Source organism: Folsomia candida, unplaced genomic scaffold (genome assembly GCF_002217175.1).
Source record: "Folsomia candida strain VU population unplaced genomic scaffold, ASM221717v1 Fcan01_Sc001, whole genome shotgun sequence".
NCBI classification, from domain to species: domain Eukaryota; kingdom Metazoa; phylum Arthropoda; class Collembola; order Entomobryomorpha; family Isotomidae; genus Folsomia; species Folsomia candida.
In genome coordinates, this window is record NW_019091193.1 from 15,980,540 (window position 1) to 16,002,116 (window position 21,577).

The 21,577-nt window shown below is 35.0% G+C and overlaps 1 protein-coding gene across 7 annotated transcripts in view; it reads left to right on the forward strand.

Annotated features, from left to right (window-relative positions):
- LOC110846504 (band 4.1-like protein 4) overlaps window positions 1-21,577 on the forward strand; it is a 50,821-nt gene that overhangs the window by 22,091 nt on the left and 7,153 nt on the right. For all 7 annotated transcript variants that reach the window (XR_004833600.1, XR_004833601.1, XM_022093285.2 and 4 more), the window contains exons 3-10: window positions 11,476-11,580; window positions 13,981-14,023; window positions 15,354-15,432; window positions 16,801-16,845; window positions 16,929-16,981; window positions 19,531-19,583; window positions 19,974-20,041; window positions 20,278-20,365. Coding sequence is in view for 5 of the 7 variants with exons in the window: in XM_022093285.2 (XP_021948977.1) it covers window positions 11,476-11,580; window positions 13,981-14,023; window positions 15,354-15,432; window positions 16,801-16,845; window positions 16,929-16,981; window positions 19,531-19,583; window positions 19,974-20,041; window positions 20,278-20,365 (534 nt within the window). In the remaining 2 variants the exon portion in view is untranslated. The remainder of the gene's footprint in view (window positions 1-11,475; window positions 11,581-13,980; window positions 14,024-15,353; window positions 15,433-16,800; window positions 16,846-16,928; window positions 16,982-19,530; window positions 19,584-19,973; window positions 20,042-20,277; window positions 20,366-21,577) is intronic.

Genomic DNA, 21,577 nt, shown 5'->3' on the forward strand with positions numbered 1-21,577 from the left:
TCATCCTCCATCCGCTTTTTTGCTCCTTTTGAGCATTAGAACCTCTTTAATCATTGTATTGTGTACACATTCGATTCAATCTGTACGGAAATCCATGCATCAACAATGCGTCATATCTTCGTACTGGTTTCAACAACATTTAAATTTCATCTTGAAATGTGCCCTGAATTACAATATTTTTATTTGCACTTAACCTTATCTTATCCAACTTTTGACATGGCTGGTCGGCTGCCTCAGTAGTGTCAATCCTAAGTGCATCATACAGAATTTGCAAGTATACTGTCTCAAGAAGCTGGCAACTTTATATTTCAACACATTTAATAGGGTTTGTTGTCTTTATTAAATCGTTAAACACAAGAAGCGCGCAAAACTATATAATGAGTTCGCCTCAGAATATTAAGGTTGCAATACTAACGATAAATAATTTGACAGACAGATAATTTCATGACAAGGTTTCATCCCTGTCTGTTTGATGCGATTTATTTATGGGAAAGCCGCATAGTGACTATTTTTATACCTATGTACAATCTCGATTTGCTCTTTTTTCCATCCGGTGTAGCATGCATATGGACCCACTACTCATGGCAATAGCAGGAATTCCTCTGGCATTATAATTTTTCATTTCCACAAGAGTTTCACCGCATATATCGTTAAAAAGACAATTAATGGTTTCCTGCAATCAACATCAACATTAAGATATTCTAATTTATTTATAAATAAGTTATTTAAATATCCAAGAAATGGGTTCAGCACAAACGTATGCATTTTGTTCTGCTGATGATTGCAAAAGATGGATGCATACAAGTAAATCAATACTTAGGGCTAGATATACTTTAATGTCATGAGAGCAAAGCAGTTTTTTAAAATTTAATTCATATTACTACTTAATTAAGCTTAGTTGAGTCGTAGAAATTTGCCGAAGGAACGCATGATCATAAATCTGAATGCATCCGTTTCTGTCTCCCTCTCCTCATTGTTTCACCAAAGGAAGTGAAATGGTCCTGAGAGCGAACACCATGAATGAAAGCACTATGATTACAAACACTTGGTCCAATAAGTGTTGCACATCCCAAAGAAGAATGGAATTACGGTAATTATACCACAGACTGCTCATAAATAAGGAACAAGACAAACAATGGTTCATAGGAAATTAGAAGCAACCAAATATTAATGTGAACAAGCAGCAATAAACCCAGATACTGACTGAGTGAGCGTCGACTTGCAGTTTTGATATGATTCTGACATAAATATTGCAATTAACTTGGGGCGGTGCTGTTTAATGAGATATTTTCAAGATATACTCAAGATTCGAGAAGGAAAAAAAAACAAAAACAGAAATTCTTGACATCTAATTGGCACTTGTAAATAAGTACATTTGAGTGCCCGAAGGAAGAAAGGGTTGTATCTATGTATTGGGATTGGAGCGAGAGTGAACCATGTCTGGCAATGGTGGAAAATGAGGAACGGGTAAAAATTATCAGAAATTAGCAGGCAGGTTGATAAATAAATAAATTCAGCACTACGACAACATTTCGCCACGATGTGTTTGTGGCTGTGTAAAGACGAGTCCTCGTTGTTTGTGGTTGCTTTTTTATACGTGTTGAGCTCGTCTATGGTCTGAAAACAAGGGCATCGTCCCCGTCAGTCTCATATTCACGAGATCATCTCATTCTTGAATTAAAGGAAGAAGGTTTAGTTTTAGGTTCTGGTTCTTATGTCATATAATCACAATGAAGCTCCGCAGCAGACTACATGAATTGTAAGGATCAAGAAACTCAAGCAGCTCACGTTATGATAAAAGCGCAATTGGGCTAAATAACCATAAACGGGAAGACGTACTTAATAAATGCTTTACTTATGAAATTGAAAGTGGTGAAATCATGTCGTTTAGTGTGTTTTGTATTTAATCCAGCTGTCAGTACATATTTTTAGTCAAGGGATTTATTAAATGGATTATTAGAATTGTTTACTTGGAATTTTCTACCTCCTCTTGAAACACGGTACAAGAAAGCAGCACACCAAAAACGGAAAATATTCCTGGTCAAATGATAATATTTGTGTTTCCAACTTGCAACCGCATGATATTGAAATTCTTGAGTATTTTTAGATTCGATTTTATTTAAGAGGACGAAACTGTGTCCGTTGAGTCTATATTTGCAGTAGTTAACGGTTAAAAGCAAATTACCCAAGAATACGGAATTAAATAGATTTTCCCAAAACTTGCTCGAACACGGAAATAATTGCAAGTCATTGTTAATCAAGTTGATATTTGTAAGGCAAGGCATACCACAGTTTACGAATTACGAGCATATACCAAACTAAACTGACAAGGAGTGAGGACTTTGGTTTAAGATACGCAGTTTCGCATTTAGCAATCCGAGTCAAGTGGTTGCGGTGGTTAGATTCGAAGAATAGTAAATCAGTTAGTTCCGTTCAGCTTTCAGCAATTTTCAGTTTGAGCGTACCGAACCACTGAAATTTTAGGACGATTTATTAACCTCATAGCAAATTACGGATGAATAAAATCTTTCGAATGTAGTAAATACGTACATTGATAAAATCCAAATATTTTGGAAATCATTGCGAAACACGTCGTCGCCGTCGAATTCTTTATACGAAGTCCCTGCTAAAACCAAAACATCAGTCTTATTAAAAATTGTGCACATTTCTTTGTTTGGTTGTAGGTATTTCCTTGTTATTAAATAAATGCACCCCAGAATAGTTAAACTCGAGAGCCAGCCAGCGGAATAATTCCTCTGCAGTTGCATTAACATCCATCCTTTATCTAATGCAGCAGAGCGTTATCACCAATAATGTTAATGCATATGAGCAAACTACCTCGCTCGACCAATGGTTTGCATGAAACGCAATAAAAACAGCGATCCTAACGAGAGGAACATTGAAATTTTGCAGGTGCTAAACTCTGATTTGTGTGAAATATAGGTACAGCTTTTCTTTGCCCGTAATTGTACACCATAGGGGCCACTGACTCACCTCCAACCTGTGCAAGTTGTAAAATTGATATAAAATTTCCTAACAATTTTAAATGAGATTCGAATCTCAGTGCCGGTCGGGTGACCGGAATATCTTCGAAGCGAAATAGCCACACGTTAAAATATAAATTCTTCTTAAAGACATGCGGATTTAGCATCGTGAAAAGATCATGGCAAATACCCACTTGTTTTTTAAAATTAAATCTCCTCGTCAGTCACACTGTATTGGAAATACGTCTACGTCTTACTAATCCCAAATAAATACATTTCTCGTATTGGCAGTCTCTTCTCTAATTTAATTCTGGTGTAGTAATAGTGTCGTATTAGGAATACAAATGGTAAAACTTAAAATGGGAAAAACTCATTTGAAAATGAGTAACGCGAAAGTTTTTAAAATTAAAATGCACGTCATGGCTTATTATTATTGCAAAAAGTTTTGCAATACGGATAGAATCCGGAGGCGGTAGTTCATAGTAGTGGAGTGAAAATGGGCCCACGCGAAATATTTCTGGTATATGTATTTCAAAACACAAAAATAACAAATTAGTACTATATACATATTTTGATACATTTCCTTCAAATATATTTTTTACGAAACCCGACGAATTTTACGTGGCGTCTAGTTTGCTACAAATCAGTAAGGCTTATTAGCAAGCTAGCCAGGACTTGGTCATTTAAAATGAAGAGGTCACGACTATAATTCTTGTCAGTTGTCAAATCGGAATATTGGATAACATTTATTCTTTGCAACTTATGTTCCCACACATCTAGCGCTCTCCTATGCATGCAAATTCAACCTCTCAATCGTTTACATACACATACTTGCACAAGCACAAAGAGTAGCCGTTGTTCAAAGCATTTGTCTGCGCTGGTGCCATTTTTATTATGCAATCCTGTCTCTGAGTTCAGTGAGAAATCGTTTCAAACATGTACATACATACGCCTTTGCATTGTGAAACTATATGTGTACGTTGTGATAATGAAGCCATGGGTTTTATGAGAGACTTGGTTCAAGAATGCATCCCAAAGAAGCAGCAATGTGCGTAGTAGTTATGGTCAATGTTACCTACGGCACCACCTCAGTTTAATAAGCATGAAATCGAAATTGATTATTGAAGCGAGGTGTTTCATTATGCATTACTTGAGAACTTTGCAAAAATTTATGTTGTGAAGTTATTATGCATTTGATGGCTCATGCACCGTGTTCTAGAGAAGCAGTTGATGGTTGATGCTCAAAGTAGCTTCGTCATGGCATAAATTAATCACCAGCTTACACAGACAATTGATTACATCCCAATGAATGTGCGAATTTAGTTATTTTGATGGAGTGATAAGGTTACGAACTACGATTTACAAAAAGTCCAAGTAATAAATTATATAAGTAATTGTCAATGCCTATCGATTTTATCGATTTTATTTTTTTCAAATCTGCAGAGGATAATAAGATATTAGTAGATATTAAAAATGGCTAACATACAACAATTTTAACGCACTCTTGTTTTATTTAGAGTAAAAATTCACACTTCACAGAGTACAATATGTACCTTAGTTCAATAGCAATGTAAACTAATTTTGTGCTAGTATCATTTTCACATGGTTAAAACACTTGTGGACAATATATTTGACTTAATAGGTATTTACAATCAGTGTTAAAACTCATTCCTCCTTTAATCCATATAGAAATGAGTCACTATTTTAATCTAATATGGATCTAAAGATGATATTGAAAGATGGCTTAGCATATCTTCAAGTTATTATCAGCCTAAACTTTTAGGCTCAATGGCCAATCGTGCTCACTCCTCGTTGTATTTTCTCGAAACTCTTTATTTATCTTGAAAAATCGAGGAATTTTATTTATTACAAGTACCCCAAAAAAATCAGTTGATGCTCGAGGCCTTAATTTCTATTCCCATTTTAAAGATGATATTAACACAAATCGGAATTTGTAATAACAGCAAAAAAATCTGAGCGATGATAAACGAGAAATTTGGAACTGGATGTTGTGAGTCAGTGGGCATGAGGATGGGATTTGAGGGAGTGTGTTTGGGTAATTATGCACTTTAGATGCCCCGCAGATCTTTTGCTGACCTCTGACATTCCAGCTCGGTTTTTACCATTCATACCTTCGTCTTCTACCCACTTATTATTACCAAGGCTTCAACGAACCCTTCTCCAATCAAGTACAAACAGCAACAAGAAGGGAATTACTCGCTGCATGGTGAATTACAGTATTTTCAACGGTTAGATTACATTTCATAAGTGAAGATGAGAGGCACAAACTTGTTTTTCTTCCGACTGCGTGTTGCCTGGCCACTGAGGATGAGCACAACCCGTGAGCCTTCCTAAGGGTCTAAATTTTAGTTATGAAACCGGCAATGGACGCACTGCAAAGTGAACAGAGTTTTTGTTTTGAAAAATGTTAATGATCAGAACGCACTGGAAGGCAGGTAGTGATTTCGGAGCATGAAAATTGGGATAGATTATTGTGTAGATTCATTCTCTGCTCAGTGCTCACTGCTCACCCCTCTTCAACAGTTTCCGAATTGTAATGAGTGCAGCTCTTGTCTTGTGGGAGTGGTTTAGTTGCATTCTATTTTGACAGCATAAGATACACAAGTCTTAACAGAGCATAATTTAATTCCGTATACTTGTCCAGAGACCAGACCCAAATAAATTATCGCATTAGCTGTTATTCATAAAAAATACATGCACAAATTTCCACTGCACGAGATGTGAACTTTTACGTTTTGTTTTAGGAATGTGTTCATGCACGTGAATGTTGTTTTGAATCATGTTGTGATTGGGTTCTGATAATATATTAGAAATGTTTAATTTATGTATGGTCAACTCTGGTGTATGTTTCTTAAAAAGTTAATTTCATAAGACACGAAACCCAATTCTCACTATCTACTTGAGAATGCCACAGTGAGTTATTTCACAAAAAATGCGAATCAATTATTTTAAGGTTTAAAATAGACCCATGTGGGTGGGGGAGCATAAAAATATGGGTTATTGTGGTTTTTGAAAGGGGGTGTGGTGTCTGGGGGGGTTTTTATGAAATTTCAAAAAAGTCTCAAATTCCCCCCAAAACCACACCCACTTTGAAGAGAATTTAATGCTGATTAAAAAAAGCTATTATACATGCCCCTAGCTCCTATCATTCTCACGGGAAAAAATAAAACGTGGCGAAGAAACGGGAATTTTGTCCAAAATGACAATTTCGACGATTTAAAATGGCTGGCAAATTCTTAAATCGAAAAAGTAGCAGCCAATGACCTATACGTCATATACTACCCATATAGGTGTGTCTAATGACGCAACGTTTGGCTTTCGGGGGGTGGCCATTTCCGGAAACCATCACTCAAAGTTGGGCAAAATCTAGGTGACGAAAACCGTGATATGTCGAGCACTTTTGAGAGAAGCTACATGTTTCAGAGTAATAAGTAGCAATAACTGACCTGTTTCTCGTAAACTACGCTCATAAGACTGTATAATAATGTGACCCTTGCCCCACTCGAAGTTGTAGTTTTTCTAATAATTTAAGGCAAACTTGCGTCAGATGAGCGTTCCCGGAAATTGCAAAACTCGACAACTTAAAATGGCTGGCAAATTCTTAAATCAAAAAAGTAGCAGTCAATGACCTATACGCTATAAACTACCATATAGGTGTGTCTAATGACGCACCTATATGGAACCTGGGGTAAAGTGAGATTTTTGGGGCACTGTGAGATTTCTCGGATTTTTACGTTTCAGACAATTCTAAGACTTTTTATCACTTTGCCCCTTTTCATGTAAACACTTAGAAATTTTTTTCATTTTTTCGCCAACCTTGATTTTGCCCAACTTTGCATGATGATTTCCTAAAATGGCCACCCCCCCGAAAGCCAAACGTTGCGTCATTAGATACACCTGTATGGGTAGTTTATAGCGTATAGGTCATTGACTGCTACTTTTTTGATTTAAGAATTTGCCAGCCATTTTAAGTTGTCGAGTTTTGCAATTTCCGGGAACGCTCATCTGACGCAAGTTTGCCTTAAATTATTAGAAAAACTACAACTTCGAGTGGGGCAAGGGTCACATTATTATACAGTCTTATGAGCGTAGTTTACGAGAAACAGGTCAGTTATTGCTACTTATTACTCTGAAACATGTAGCTTCTCTCAAAAGTGCTCGACATATCACGGTTTTCGTCACCTAGATTTTGCCCAACTTTGAGTGATGGTTTCCGGAAATGGCCACCCCCCGAAAGCCAAACGTTGCGTCATTAGACACACCTATATGGGTAGTATATGACGTATAGGTCATTGGCTGCTACTTTTTCGATTTAAGAATTTGCCAGCCATTTTAAATCGTCGAAATTGTCATTTTGGACAAAATTCCCGTTTCTTCGCCACGTTTTATTTTTTCCCGTGAGAATGATAGGAGCTAGGGGCATGTATAATAGCTTTTTTTAATCAGCATTAAATTCTCTTCAAAGTGGGTGTGGTTTTGGGGGGAATTTGAGACTTTTTTGAAATTTCATAAAAACCCCCCCAGACACCACACCCCCTTTCAAAAACCACAATAACCCATATTTTTATGCTCCCCCACCCACATGGGTCTATTTTAAACCTTAAAATAATTGATTCGCATTTTTTGTGAAATAACTCACATTAGAATGTTAGGCCAATGGGGGAACCGTACGTACTTACATTACTTACCTGTGTAGATATAGGACAATATATTGCACATAATACATGCTTGAACCACCACCGTGGCCAACCGCAATGATAATTGAGTGTAATCATTACGTATGGTGATTATAATGGCTGTGTAAAAGCCATTGAATCAATAACCATCAAATGTTGCATAAGAGTAAAAGCATCATTACGTTTTCATAAACTGTAAACCAAATCCTCTCGAGTTGAATTGAAATTCCAACAATGAGTCGAAAAGCGATAATGTCTGTCTGACCACTGGCTTCACTCACTTATCAAACCAATTATTATATGGCAACCATAGTCGCAGACTCGCACTATCCAACGCAAATCTCAAACAGCAGCTCAGCTTCATTGTGTTTTACAGATTCAGTGTGCCAAGGCGCAATGCTTAATTTTTTATTCAATTTTCGCATAATGCCACCACCTTTGTGCGAGTCAATACGGTAGATTCTTTTGATGGTTTTGACAAGTATCATTGATCGTGAATGCACATCTAATATTGATTGATTGGAGACCAGCCCACTGCACTTACTGACAAAGCATTGTTACTAAATTCGTACCAACCAACCACAAACCGTTTAAAATTGCTTGTCACAGATTTTCTTTATTAATTGTGTGCAAGGAAAAAAATGAATGCTAGCGACAAATAGACAGTTGGACTTTCAACGCAATCTGTTACAAGCATCTCATCTTCCTCTGCTGGGCCACCATATATAATAAACTATAAGTTGATCAATTACATCGATATCCTGCATAATCCGTTAATCCCAGTGGATGGGTACGACAAATGAGTTGCTGTCTGTCTGTCATTCTCAAATTTCCCAACCCTCCACCCTATTGTAAGCATAAGCATTTGATCAGCGATTTCTCTGGAAGTGCAAGTTTGCAAAATTATAATGGGATATCGAACGAATCAGAAGAAAACACCTTCTATTGAAAATCATGCAGTATGACAATGTCCATTCTAAATAAGAAGGGTCACAATTCTTTGGCACACCAAAACTTGGCTCGCAATCTCATGAGAAGATCATGTCAGGCCGCACGGCGTCTCTCAGTTGTTGCAGAGCTTCCTTTTGTCTGATGTCGCTGCTCTCCTTGTCGTCGGTGTTCGTCTGCAAACTTGTACCCTCAAAGTATTCAATCATTAAGCTGATGATGAGAGCTAGAGAGGCACGCTGACTTCACTTTGATCCATATTATTGCTATATTTACTACTTATTATTGATAATGAGAAGTTGTGTGCAACAGTGATAATGATGGGATTGAGAGATTGGGGATTATAATATTTCTAAAATTCACCTTTTATCCTGTCATGTCCTTTTTCTTTTGAAATTAGCGACGGCTAATAACGAAACTTTCCCTACAAATCCATTATACTATAATTTTGGCGAGTTCAACTCCCTTGCATTATGCTTACCGATATATCACATAGTTCACCTTTAACATATTTATACATCGCTGAACGACAAAGGAGAATATGCTATATGTTGTCCATAATTGAACCCAACGATAAAAATCAATGGATTTGACCAATCCGCTGAATCAGCTATTTATCTATTTGTGCATGTGCTCCTGCTCACTTTCATTTTTTAAACGCCTAAATTGTCTCAAATTTTCTTTGCAAATTTTGGCAGTAATTATCGTAAATTACTTTTACAAACAAAGAAATACAAATTTGCATCATAATAATAATTATTATTCATAATGATTGAATTATGAACACTCCATGTGCTGAAAATTACGTCTAATGACACAATGTTGTGTGCAACATAATAAAATGGGGAGTGCCTCGACGCCTTTCGAGACCGTAAAGTAGTTTCACAAATTGACATGATCGTCCATATCAATGTGACTGCAGGAAAATGAAGCGAGAAAGCTGTGTAATTCCAATCATTGTTCTCGCAGTGAGGCTGCATTGTGCATGGCTGTCTAGGAACCTGTGTACGTAGTTGGGCATTCAAATAAAATACTGTTCGGTTGGATTAACGAATCAAATTATTTCGTGCATTCTGATCATTCCAGTTACAACCCCCAATAACGAAGGCAACAACGACGAAGGAAGAGAAAACTTTGGTCGCAGGAATTATGAACGGCGGCCTGTCCGCATTGGTTAATTTTGTTATTTGATACACTCATGATTTGTTAAGCCAACAAATAGTGATCGTAATAACAGTACTTGTCACACGCACAAATGAATGCGAAGCGTTAGTTTGGTTTGATGGTGTTCAACGCGTATCTGATTTCTAATTCAACCCCTGCGGCAAAACAATGGAACTGATTTGATTAAGAATTGTGACGATATAATCTCCTTAGTTGGCGTGAATGACTTCAGACAAACATATCTCACATACATGAATGAAACTTTCATCATCAAATACTCGGACACTATGGACTCCTTGGACTACGCTTTGTTTGTTTGCAGATTCCTATAATTTCAAGATAAACTTTGACGCTGAAAGTCCAAAATTGCTAGATTTTGCCAACGTAGTAAAAATGGCAAGCTTAAAAAGTGAGCCGAGTAAATTCATGATCATACTAATTAGATTAGGGGATGGTCGACCAGTTTGTTGACAAAAAGAAATCATGCTAATTTTTTAGAACGTGAGGAAAGAAAGTGAGAATGGCAAACCTACATAATTTTCCGAGTTTAAAACACGGTTTAAAAAACATAATTCGCTAATTCATAAGAAAATAAAGGTGTATCTTGACATGATTTTCTGTAATCATAATACAATCGAACCATACGAGTTAAATTAATTTTAGTAATTTGGTATTCGAGATTACACTAATTTATGCAAATATTGGATTTTAAATGAACTTGTACATTAAAAAATTGTGCATTGAAAACACAAGGAAATTTTTTTCAGTTAAAAACAACAACCTGCATAAATATGGGCGAAATAAATTTGGTCACAAATTTTTAGGATTCAGACTTTTTATATCATTTTAGCGTCCCACCGTGCACCCCCGAAAAATATTGAATTGCTTTATATTGCATTACATTTAGATTCTTCTCGGTCCAATTCTGTAAAAATGAGCTTTTGTTAACGTATGTACGTACGTTCTTTTTAATCATCTCAGGCTTTTACCTGCACAATCCTGCGGAGGTAAATACATACGTATACAAATTGCAGTTGATGAGATTTGTATGTATTAAATGAAGGACAACTCATTGTTAATCTTTTTCTTCGGTCGACTCCTTTTACGTCAGGACGCCACACTTTTGATGAATATTCTGTAATGACTTGTAATGCCTTTCAATAGCCGTTGTGAAAAGTCTCAGATTTCAGAAATACTGTTCAATTTTCACTTTATTTAAATTTGTCTAGTATTTTATAAGTTTTGATGATTGAAAATAAAATAAAATCAATGTTGAGAATTTCTGCATGTACACATTTACATGGAATTAGGTTATCCTCGTGGCAAGCTTATAATAATGAGAAACTGAATTAAATCCATTTTCACATTTTTCACATGTAACAATCAAACTATTAGCTGCTTGGATTTTAAAGGCTTAAACCTATGTCATTTGACAATATTTTCATTTTGTTGTTATTGTGACATTAAGTATTTAGCTAGTGCGAGGTTGTACTTTAAATTAACAGAAAGTGAAATTTCATTTTGTCAGGACAAATGAATTAGTCTAATTATGTGACTACGTCGACTTTCAAATTTATTGCGCTCTCAGCTTGAACATGCTTAAAAACTATTCTTGCATTGCTTAAAGTATATGTGTATGTGCATGTAATGATGACTAATCAATGCATTTTTATGAATTTTAGAGCACATCAAATGGACAGGAGCTGTTGGACAATACATTTAAGCACTTGAATCTTATTGAGACGGCGTACTTCGGCTTACGATTTATCGATAATACAGGACAAACGGTAAGAATGCACTTATTATTGTATGTCAATTAACTAGAGATCTAATTTATTGTGTTGGTGGCACAATAATTAAATTGACTCATTTACTTACCTCTCACACTGGCAACTCATGAGTACTTAACTGCGAAATCTGACGAAATCTCTGTGCCACAATCATGAACCTCATCTTAATTACAATAATTAAGATAGCAAAGGCAAGTGGCCTTTCGATAATTTTACTTTTTAATTAAGTGCGCCTTCTTTTTCACTGATTCTTTGAAATTTAATTTATTTGCTGAATGTCCATGTAAGGTTGGCAGAGAACAAAGGGAGCATGATTCATGAAAAATTAGCACTTCAACTTCATTTTGTTTTGTAATTGAAGGCGTTTTACACTACACTACGACGACAATCATACATCAATCTGCTTCATCCCATTCACAAAGTACAAAATTTCAAAGCAATTAAGCTAGCTTCTGTTCCAACCCGTCGAGAATATTACAGAAAAGATCCTATCCTGATTAGTCGCTTCATGTGATAAATGGTTTGTAAAATTGGACCTGTTTTTGCAGTCAAATTTTGTCCTCAAGCAAGGCAGAAGGATGTTCTTTGCGGGGTGGTCAATGAGTATTTATTAATAAATAGAGATTGTCAGACAAGGCAAGGAGGATGCGAAGGAGGCACAATTTTTGAGTAGGATGGACCATAAATACTCATAGTTCATAATAAATTAAGAGAATAATACTGTCGAAATTTCGCCAAGTGTTTGTCATCATAGGTCGAAATAAACTGTGAATCTTGTCCGCTTTCATTTAGTAAAAATTGTGAACCATTATTCATCCGGCTGACAACAAGTAAGCAAAGGCTGCACTATGTAATACTTCTTATTTATTCAATGATGACAAACCGTAGGTCACGATAAGGCACGACTTTGTAGTTGCACGTATTCCGACAATAATAATAAATGGGCGAACATTGAATACCAAATCTCATGAATGTAAATTCTCCCAATTATCAGCAGGGGCTTGTACTTGTTCAACGTGTGCATGTAAGTGTAATTCATGAAACGTCGTGATAATTTAAAAATACAATTTTTATTATACAATTTAAGCTCTAATTCATGCACCTATGAATTTCATCATTCCAATATGTCTGTCGATGTACTTATTTATGTATGACTAGGCCAGGGCTAATCTTGTAATCAGTGTTTATTTACTCAGCCAGAGTTGGTCTTAAACCAGATTAGTCTATCTCATCATGCGTAGTAACTTAATGATTGAAATTCTAGCTGATTGGGCCAACGGTATAACCACAATTAAATAATTGTTCACTGCTAGAGTTTAGTTTTGATAAAGTGGGCGCGGGCACAATGAGCAGAAGTAACCTTAGCCAAATAATATCATTACGATCGTCTTTGATAATAATTACATGACTATTGTTGCTATTTTTAACTATGAAGCAAGGGTAATTTGAATTGCATAAATGAGGTTTTCAATAATTGCACAAATTAACTCAGGATTTTACACACTGTACGAATTATTTGTTGGATAACGCGTACTAGAAAATGTGCATTACACAAATGTTTCCAAATTTTAACTTCTAGGTCTTTAAAAATATGTGACAAGAATTGCAAGAATTTCAATGAATGCCAGTACTTTTATGGTGATGTAAAGAACATTTTTTGTGAGTTATTGAAGACGTTGCACAAATATTTAATTATTTTCTATCATTTGTTGCTATTTCTGATTTTTATTTCAAGATGAGTCAGTCACTAAATAGTCCGGAATCCGGATAACATTTTGCTACTATCTAGCTAAAAAATCAACTTCTGTGTTACATAAAAGTTGCAAATCTCGTTACTACCACGTGCTGCAAAGTAAAAATCAAGTCCTACGAAGCTGAGTTAGTGAAGATATCATAAAATACATTTAATTTGTTCATATAAATTCAGAGGACGTTCTTTCAAAATTGTTCAACCATTAGAGCCAGGATTGGATATGAAGTATTGCATCTTGGCATCTCAAAAACTATATCTCACCAAAAAATTAATTAATTAGTTGCGATGCTTGACCATGAAAGAATTATAAATTGAATGTTATTTGGTCTCTCCCCAAATGACAGCTCGTTTCACCCACTGTCTACTTCATTACAAAAGTTCATTAATTTTTACTACAAAATATAACAACACAACGCACCACAATAGTAATACCAATCTTGTAATGTGATTCAATCTGCCCACGAAATATCAACGTACATGTAGGAACATATTCAAGCAAACCCGTCCATCGTGTTTAAAATATTTAATTTTGTTCAGATCCTTAACTATATAATTTCTGTTATCCTCATGTATGTAAAAGATTCAAAAATGAATGAAAATACAAAAATAACAAAAATATAATGGTTGTAATTTGATATTTGCAGAACTGGCTAGATCCGGGGAAGAAAATAATCAAGCAACTTGAAGGTAAGTGAATTTGATAGTGTCATAAAAAATGTTTTCTTAACTTGGATGTGGGGATATAAATCACAGTAAAAGAGGTCTTATTGCAATATTTTCGCCAACATTAACATTGTTTTCTGCAAACATTCCACATTTCCACAATACATTTTCATTTGCTGAAGGAAAAAAGTCCACATTTATGAAATTAGGAGTAAAGTAAAGCGAGGGGCTAACGCCACCATCATGCCGAGATCTGACACAGATATTTATTTGAATCCAAAATTGAGAATAGTGATCTTTGTTTGTGTTCGAGTTTCGAGTTGTGTATATTCTACTTTTGAATAAACCATGATTTGCATAAATGCATTTCAAAGTCAAAGTAATACAAGTCTAGCTAATGATTTAATAGAATGATATTTCAATTTCTTTAAATATCAGTGTTACTGATAGCATTGCTGAGTGACACATATAAATAAATACGCACGCATTGGTGTTCTTATTTCGAGTAGGGTGAGAAATTGAATTAGCAAACTTTGAATAATACACATATAGAAATCTCGGTAATATTTATGTTTGCAACACCTCCCATTCATCTCAATTAGAATTATTGGTCATTGTATCACCATTATTTGCAGGTGCAATTAGGAAGAAAAGAATCTGTTGATGAATTGTTCTCTACATACATACGTGACTGTAATCAGGATGGATCATTCCGTTTTTATTCAAATAATTTCTTGTATGACTAACTTATGTAGAAGTTGGTTAGTATGTTACCCAGACATTCTGTCAGCAAATCTTAATGAGTTATTATTATCCCATTGTTTCCTTGTTTTACTAGCACAAAACCGCAGTTACTTGATTTGATGACTCCTTTGTCATTTTACCATCTGTATGCTTTAGCTTTTCACCGGTTAAAATTGCCATCCTTATGGCATGCAAATGCAAACCTAGTGTACATTCCAGTAAACAATGCATTTTTTTCAATTACGTGAAATATTGACACATTTATTCCACTCAGTTGTCAGTGCACAACATTCCAAATATTTAAGTCTTGGCAGATATTATGCTGTTGATAAAAGTGGCCTGTTCGTCAGACATGTAGATATCTTTAAGCATGTTTGTATCGTCTTCGTCAAAATATCAGCATCACACAAACAATTTGCACCAACAAGATAATAATGTTTTACGATTATTACTGTGAACAACAGTGGTTTGTTTCTTTCCTTGTAAAATTTAAATATTTGTTCTGTGAGTTCTCTCATAAACTAATTCACAAATTACCACAAACATACCAGGATGTGAAATATACTCCCAGGCTTCCGAAACTTGTTTACAAATTAAATTGAAATTTCAGATACCGAACCCTACACATTTTATTTTGGGGTCAAATTTTACGCTGCAGATCCATGCAAACTACTGGAAGAAATTACTCGGTAAGTCAAAGTGATTTTTAAGAAAAATTACAAATATATGACAAAAATAAATATTCACAACGGCTACAGTTTTATAACTTAATTCCAAATTATATTTTGACTTGAAATCACAAAGCTTTACGTGGTTTTTGTACAAGATCATAATCATATCGGTGAATAATGTCATGCGTCTTGTATAATGCCAGGTAGTTAACGTGGTTTCATTCTAGTCATTTGTATTACACTATAACCAGTTCGAATTCATTTTACTAAACCACTAGCATAACGAAATACTTATATTTTATATTATGCAGTGCAAACTCATAAGAATGAGATTATTGCAATGACTGCGAAGGAAGTGCTTGAGAATTTGCACCTGGAGTTTGTTCCTGATTATGAACGAAGATCGTGCACGATAAATGTAGCATAAATAACGAGCTGTCACAATATTCGGCTGCACCACAAAAAAGTTAGCCACATGAACCACGATTTGGATTTTGGTTAGCCAAAATATTTAGTGTATAAATTGTCACATTAGTTTTTGTGCACATTTATCACACGCATGAATTGAGGGTTTCGTGTAAGATTCTTGAAGACGACCATTTTATAAGGGAAGGAAGAAGAATTAAATATGCACATTTATTCAGTAAAGTGTAAAGACAATGGTGCAGTTATGTTATTCCGATAAAAAATCCTCATTTAATTTCCACTCCTTGATTTTCTCCTCGTACGTATGAGTTGCAAACTAATTACTTGGGAAACTTGGGAAAGGATGTGTAAATGTCAGACACAAGTGACTGTTGCCAAATAACTCAACATAGCTTTAGGGACAAATCAACATCTTAATAAACCTGAGCTGGCTCTAGCCTCTGAATGAGAAAAATATTAACACAAGTAATCACGTACATACGTATTTGAAATTTCTATCTCAAAATCTTAACCACTTCTCATTCCATCATGCAGGGTTTGTGGCTTCTGTCCTTCCCAGCCTCAGCCTATCCTATTCTGTCACCGAGAAAGGACAAAACTCATTTAAACATGTTAAAAAATTAAATATTATTTCTCACAGTTTTGTCAACCTTTATAAAATATATTTCAACACGCTTCATGTAATATCAGATTAAAATTATCGTACATTATTAGTCGAAACACTACATAAATACATTCTTACATATATCTCTGATGCATCCATATTTATTTTAAACCTGTGCATGTGTGCACGATTCAGTCTTATTAGCTATTCAGACTTTAGGACAGAATTTGACAAATAGCCTATTTCGCTCACTAAATTAAGCTTAATTAACTTGAAGATTTGAAGATGACCTAATTGAAGATAATTATGTCGTAATTAAAAATGTTAACTATGTATGACTACTTTTTTATCCTCAGGTACCAATTCTATCTTCAAATAAAATCCGACGTTCTCCAAGGAAGGTAAGGACTGACTCTTACGTACATTATTCGCAAATACATAGATAGCCGCCATATTTTAATATATCATTGGATTTATGTTATAGATTGCCGGTACCATTTGATCTTGCAGCCGAGTTGTGCGCCTATGCCGTTCAATGTAATAGTTTTTTAAAAATTACATAAGGTTGTTAAATGAGAAAAAATGAGAGCTACATATACACGTAATGTACTTGTACTAAATTAAAATCTTAGAGGAAATTAGATAGCGTTTTAAGAGTATTACTGTGCATACATAAGTGGGTACATATGTACACAGGATAGAATGTACATACACATTCACGTCAATCTGTAAAAAACGCCTACATCATCGTAAAATATAACAGGTTGACCATCTCAATTGCAATGGTTGTATATATATTGTAAAAAAACTTCATGGAATCAGTAAGATTAAAATTCACAGAAATAAATAAGGGGTATTCCATTTCTGAATATTACCTTATGTTTTACAACAAAAAAAAGTATTGCTGAACACCTCGTAAAATTTCTTGATCAATTTTGTTGCGACATTATTGGTTGCTGCAATAAAAGTCATTTGATCTGATTTTAATGCGAGAGGAAAGCTTCATTTTATTACCTCGTAATTGGTGGGAGGACAGACAAGTCAAAGATCATATTTTATGGGATTTTCAATTAGCTCAAAATCAAAATTAGCTCATACGACCGAATGAATGAATCCTTTGGTACTTACGCATGCATGTACATATGCTCGTCCATAGGACAGATGTATGACTTTAAAATCGTGACTGGCTTATTTACTGTACATTTTAATATATTTGCATGCCTAATAAATATATACCCACACTCTAGTAATACTTGCATGTACCATTCAACGAATTATATTACTGGCTGCATTGAAGGCTTTTCGCAAAAGTTTGTTAATAAGAAAATAATCACAGCCATCATAATTGTGCGATCGGCCAAACAGTTAACATCCATTTTAAAATGGCTCTCTTGAAATTAATATTATTGCCCATAAAGGGACAATTATTAAGATTGAATGTTGACAACCAATGCAATACGGTGCGATTTAAGGATGGTTCACTTCATTTTTTATTTGTAATGTGTAAGGAAAGGTACATATGACATACGTAAGTGGGATGTGAAGTGCATCATGAGAAACGTGTACATAAATGACCAGTGAACTTTTACTTGACGTGGATTATCTCGGCTGTTGTCTTACCTGAGGACTCTTATTATTTCATCTCTTCACTTGCACATACTCATGGCTGACAAGTTCTATTGGGGATCATTACCAAATTCTCGAAATATGCTTGTCTGTAAATGCACAGATTTTGCGAACATTATTGATTTCATTTAGAAACTACAGCATACACATATTCTTAATTTCACTTATCATCAATTTCCTCATTACTCGATATTCAGTCACGAATTGATCCCTGCTCTTATACAATTAAAAATTGGCTCAAGTTTCTAATTTCTTCCGGAATGGCAAATGTCAAAGTTAAAACTAATAATTTAAACTTTTGGAATTGCATACGAAATTAAAAAAGAGATTTTCTTGTTCAAAATGATCGATGACATTCCTCATTGACAAAAATCAGAATGCATGAGATTTACAAATATTGACACTATGTATGAAGTTACAAGATACATATTGCGAGAAACGTGCATATTTACTAAGGAGTATCAATTCAATTTAGTGCCCTGGGTGTCCTGGCAGTCAGAATTTGGCACCTGTAGTAAATCCCAGGAATGCTAAACATGTAACACTTCAGGTCCACCTAATGTCAACCAATTGGTGTATAGGAAGCATTCGGGTGTGATACAAGATACGTATCCAGACATACAAGTAATAAGATGAAGATGTCAAGAAAACATAACCTGTTTCCTTTATTATTATCTCACACTCGTCCCCACATGTACATGCATACAAATATATACAAGAGCATAATAGATACACACATTAAATTGTTTGCCTCGATAAATTTTGGGCTTAGGTTGATCGCTAATTAAACAATTTTTATTATTTTTGGAATTGCTATTTGTTCTTTACAAATAATATTATCTATTGAACAACATTAAATAACATGCAATAATGTTATAAGTACTTTGGAGCAAAAATTGGTTAGAGTATACAAAAGAAAATATTTTAATGTGATAGGAGCAGACTCATTTGAAATAATTCATGCCTGGAACAATGTTTAATTCTCACAAGGCTGAACCGTTCTAGTGGTTTTGAAATCTCATGAGGTCGAAATGATTGAAACGAGGCTTTTCACAATTCGAATGAGATGATATAAAGTCGAATGAAGAGCCAACCACCCTGGTTGCCGTTGTTGATTGTTTTGCTTCGCGACGACTTTTTTGTGTTGCTCATGCACATGAAATAAGAGGGAAGCCCACGACGACCCCATGTTGCTTCTTCCGTTCACAGGATTACATGGAAGTTGGGTGACAAGAATTGTGCTGGTTTATGTGGCTTGTTCAGACTTGTATTACAACAAAAAAGTAGTTGGTTGGGAACTTTTCGAGGATTTTTTTTGTGGAATCTGAATCAGGAATTGATCTTCAGGGTTTTTTAACTTGCATTTACCTTGGACAGTGAATGACCGTACTTAATTATGAACCATGAACTATGCAGCCTATTAATTATTGCTTATGCCTGAAATGCTTATTATATTTCAGCTGAACTTGGTGACTATGATCCAAGACGTCATTGTACCGGTTATATTTCTGAGGTAAGCAATAAGTGTTTTTTTATTCGAATACATATGTAAATAAAATAATAGTAAGAAAATAATTATTGAGTCAACGTATTGCTTGCAATTGAATCACTTTCCCAAAAAGTTAAGTCATTTTCACACGCGTTATTTCATAATATAAAACGTGAGTGTACTACATTTATCTTTGGTGAAAGTCGCATTCTACAAAATCAATTTCATTAGTTTAATGCATGCTACGAATCCAGGAATAAACAATATGATTTTACACTTTGACATTTGTACCTGTTCATGTGTGCATTTACTTTTTAAACGAAGAGTCTTTTCAACATGCAGGTCCATTTCTTCAGCGTAATAAATGCTATTTTTTATTCAAAAACTAAATCTCGATTAATTCAACTATTTCAGTTCCGTTTTGTGTCCAACCAGTCTCCTGATCTTGAAGCCTCCATAACTGAACTACACAAGAGTTTTGGGTAACTACTATATTATTAAAACGCTTTGGCTTTAAAATCGCCGTTTAAAAGCTTGTTATCTAAAAATCTGTGTTTCAATTCTCACTTTTGCACGATCCTACCGAAAACTGTTAAACCATCCACCTTTTTCATGCACGAGCTACTTTTTGTCAATTCAAACCAAAGTCATTGTCATATTTAATTACAATTTCCGAGTAAGTGATGCAATTAACTAATGATTATACATTATGTTGCAGAGGTCAGGTACCTGCCGTTGCAGAGATTAATTACTTGGAAAAAGTCAAATGGCTTGAGATGTATGGTGTCGACCTGCACATCGTGATGGTAAGCAGGCCACAACTTCCTTATATTTGGATTGGATATGCACTTACCTGGTTAAAAATCTAGGCGTCACGTACTGCTAAAATTTCATGATAATAATGCGACGTATGAAAATATTACTGACATTCTGCATGTAATAGTAAATTTCACCCTTACGTAGAATATCATGTATGATGAACATATTTGAGAGCATATACGGTAAATTGTGGGGGTATAATAAAGTAAGGAGTGGGAAGTACCGGAGGAAATTTTGAGGTGGCGGATCACGGGAAGCGTCAATGTGAGTGTGAGGATGCAGGTTCGAAACGTCGACTTCTGGCCGTTAATTTGGATTGCATACTATGCACAAAATAATGAGTCTCCTTCCCACTCCTTACTTTATACATATTTATGGGAACACCTTACTTATCAGTTCACGAATTTTATTCGCAGGGAAAGATTTATCGCTTTTTGCCATTAAACTAGACAAATAAATATCTGGAACTTGTTGATTCGTGGTCTAACAAGATAATAGATCATTCCAACGTGTGCCCCGAAAACTTTCTTGACATTTGCAGTAACAATACTGTACATAGTATGGCTATGGAACATCAAGTAGATATTGTAATTGTAGCACTTTACGTATGTATGCATCTAACAAATGTATGTGTGCTTGTACTTATGTATATGCATTTGCATGTATAATCTAATTCTTGCAATTTCCAATAACATTTGATTTGGCTCGAACCATGTCAATGATCGTAAATAAGCAACACAGATCTTTCATGCGTGGAATGGGCAGGGCTGATAAACTTGTAACTTAACATTTTATGAGTTTGTCGTCCTCCTATGTAATTCAACACCTTAAAATTGCCCCTAACGATTCGCAATAAAAACTCCGATGTCCATTTTCGACTAGCTCTCTGCTGATCAAATTATCTTCTTATCTTAATGTGTTTCCAATCCCATCAAGACTTTAATATCTAACACATACTCGCACACACTAAAAGTTGGAGAGGAAAAGAATGATCGATCACTACATTGATAAAATTTGGCAAAGTTTGAAAAGCAGAGCAGCAGCAAATCTTGATTACCTATGTTTGCCTTGATCTGATCATTAATTGTCCCGACGTGATGGCACTTAATTTTTTATACATACGCCTATACAGCAATAGCTCACTCCCTCTTGGTCAGAATTTTGATTGCAAATGTTTTAATTACTGGTCACAGGGGTCA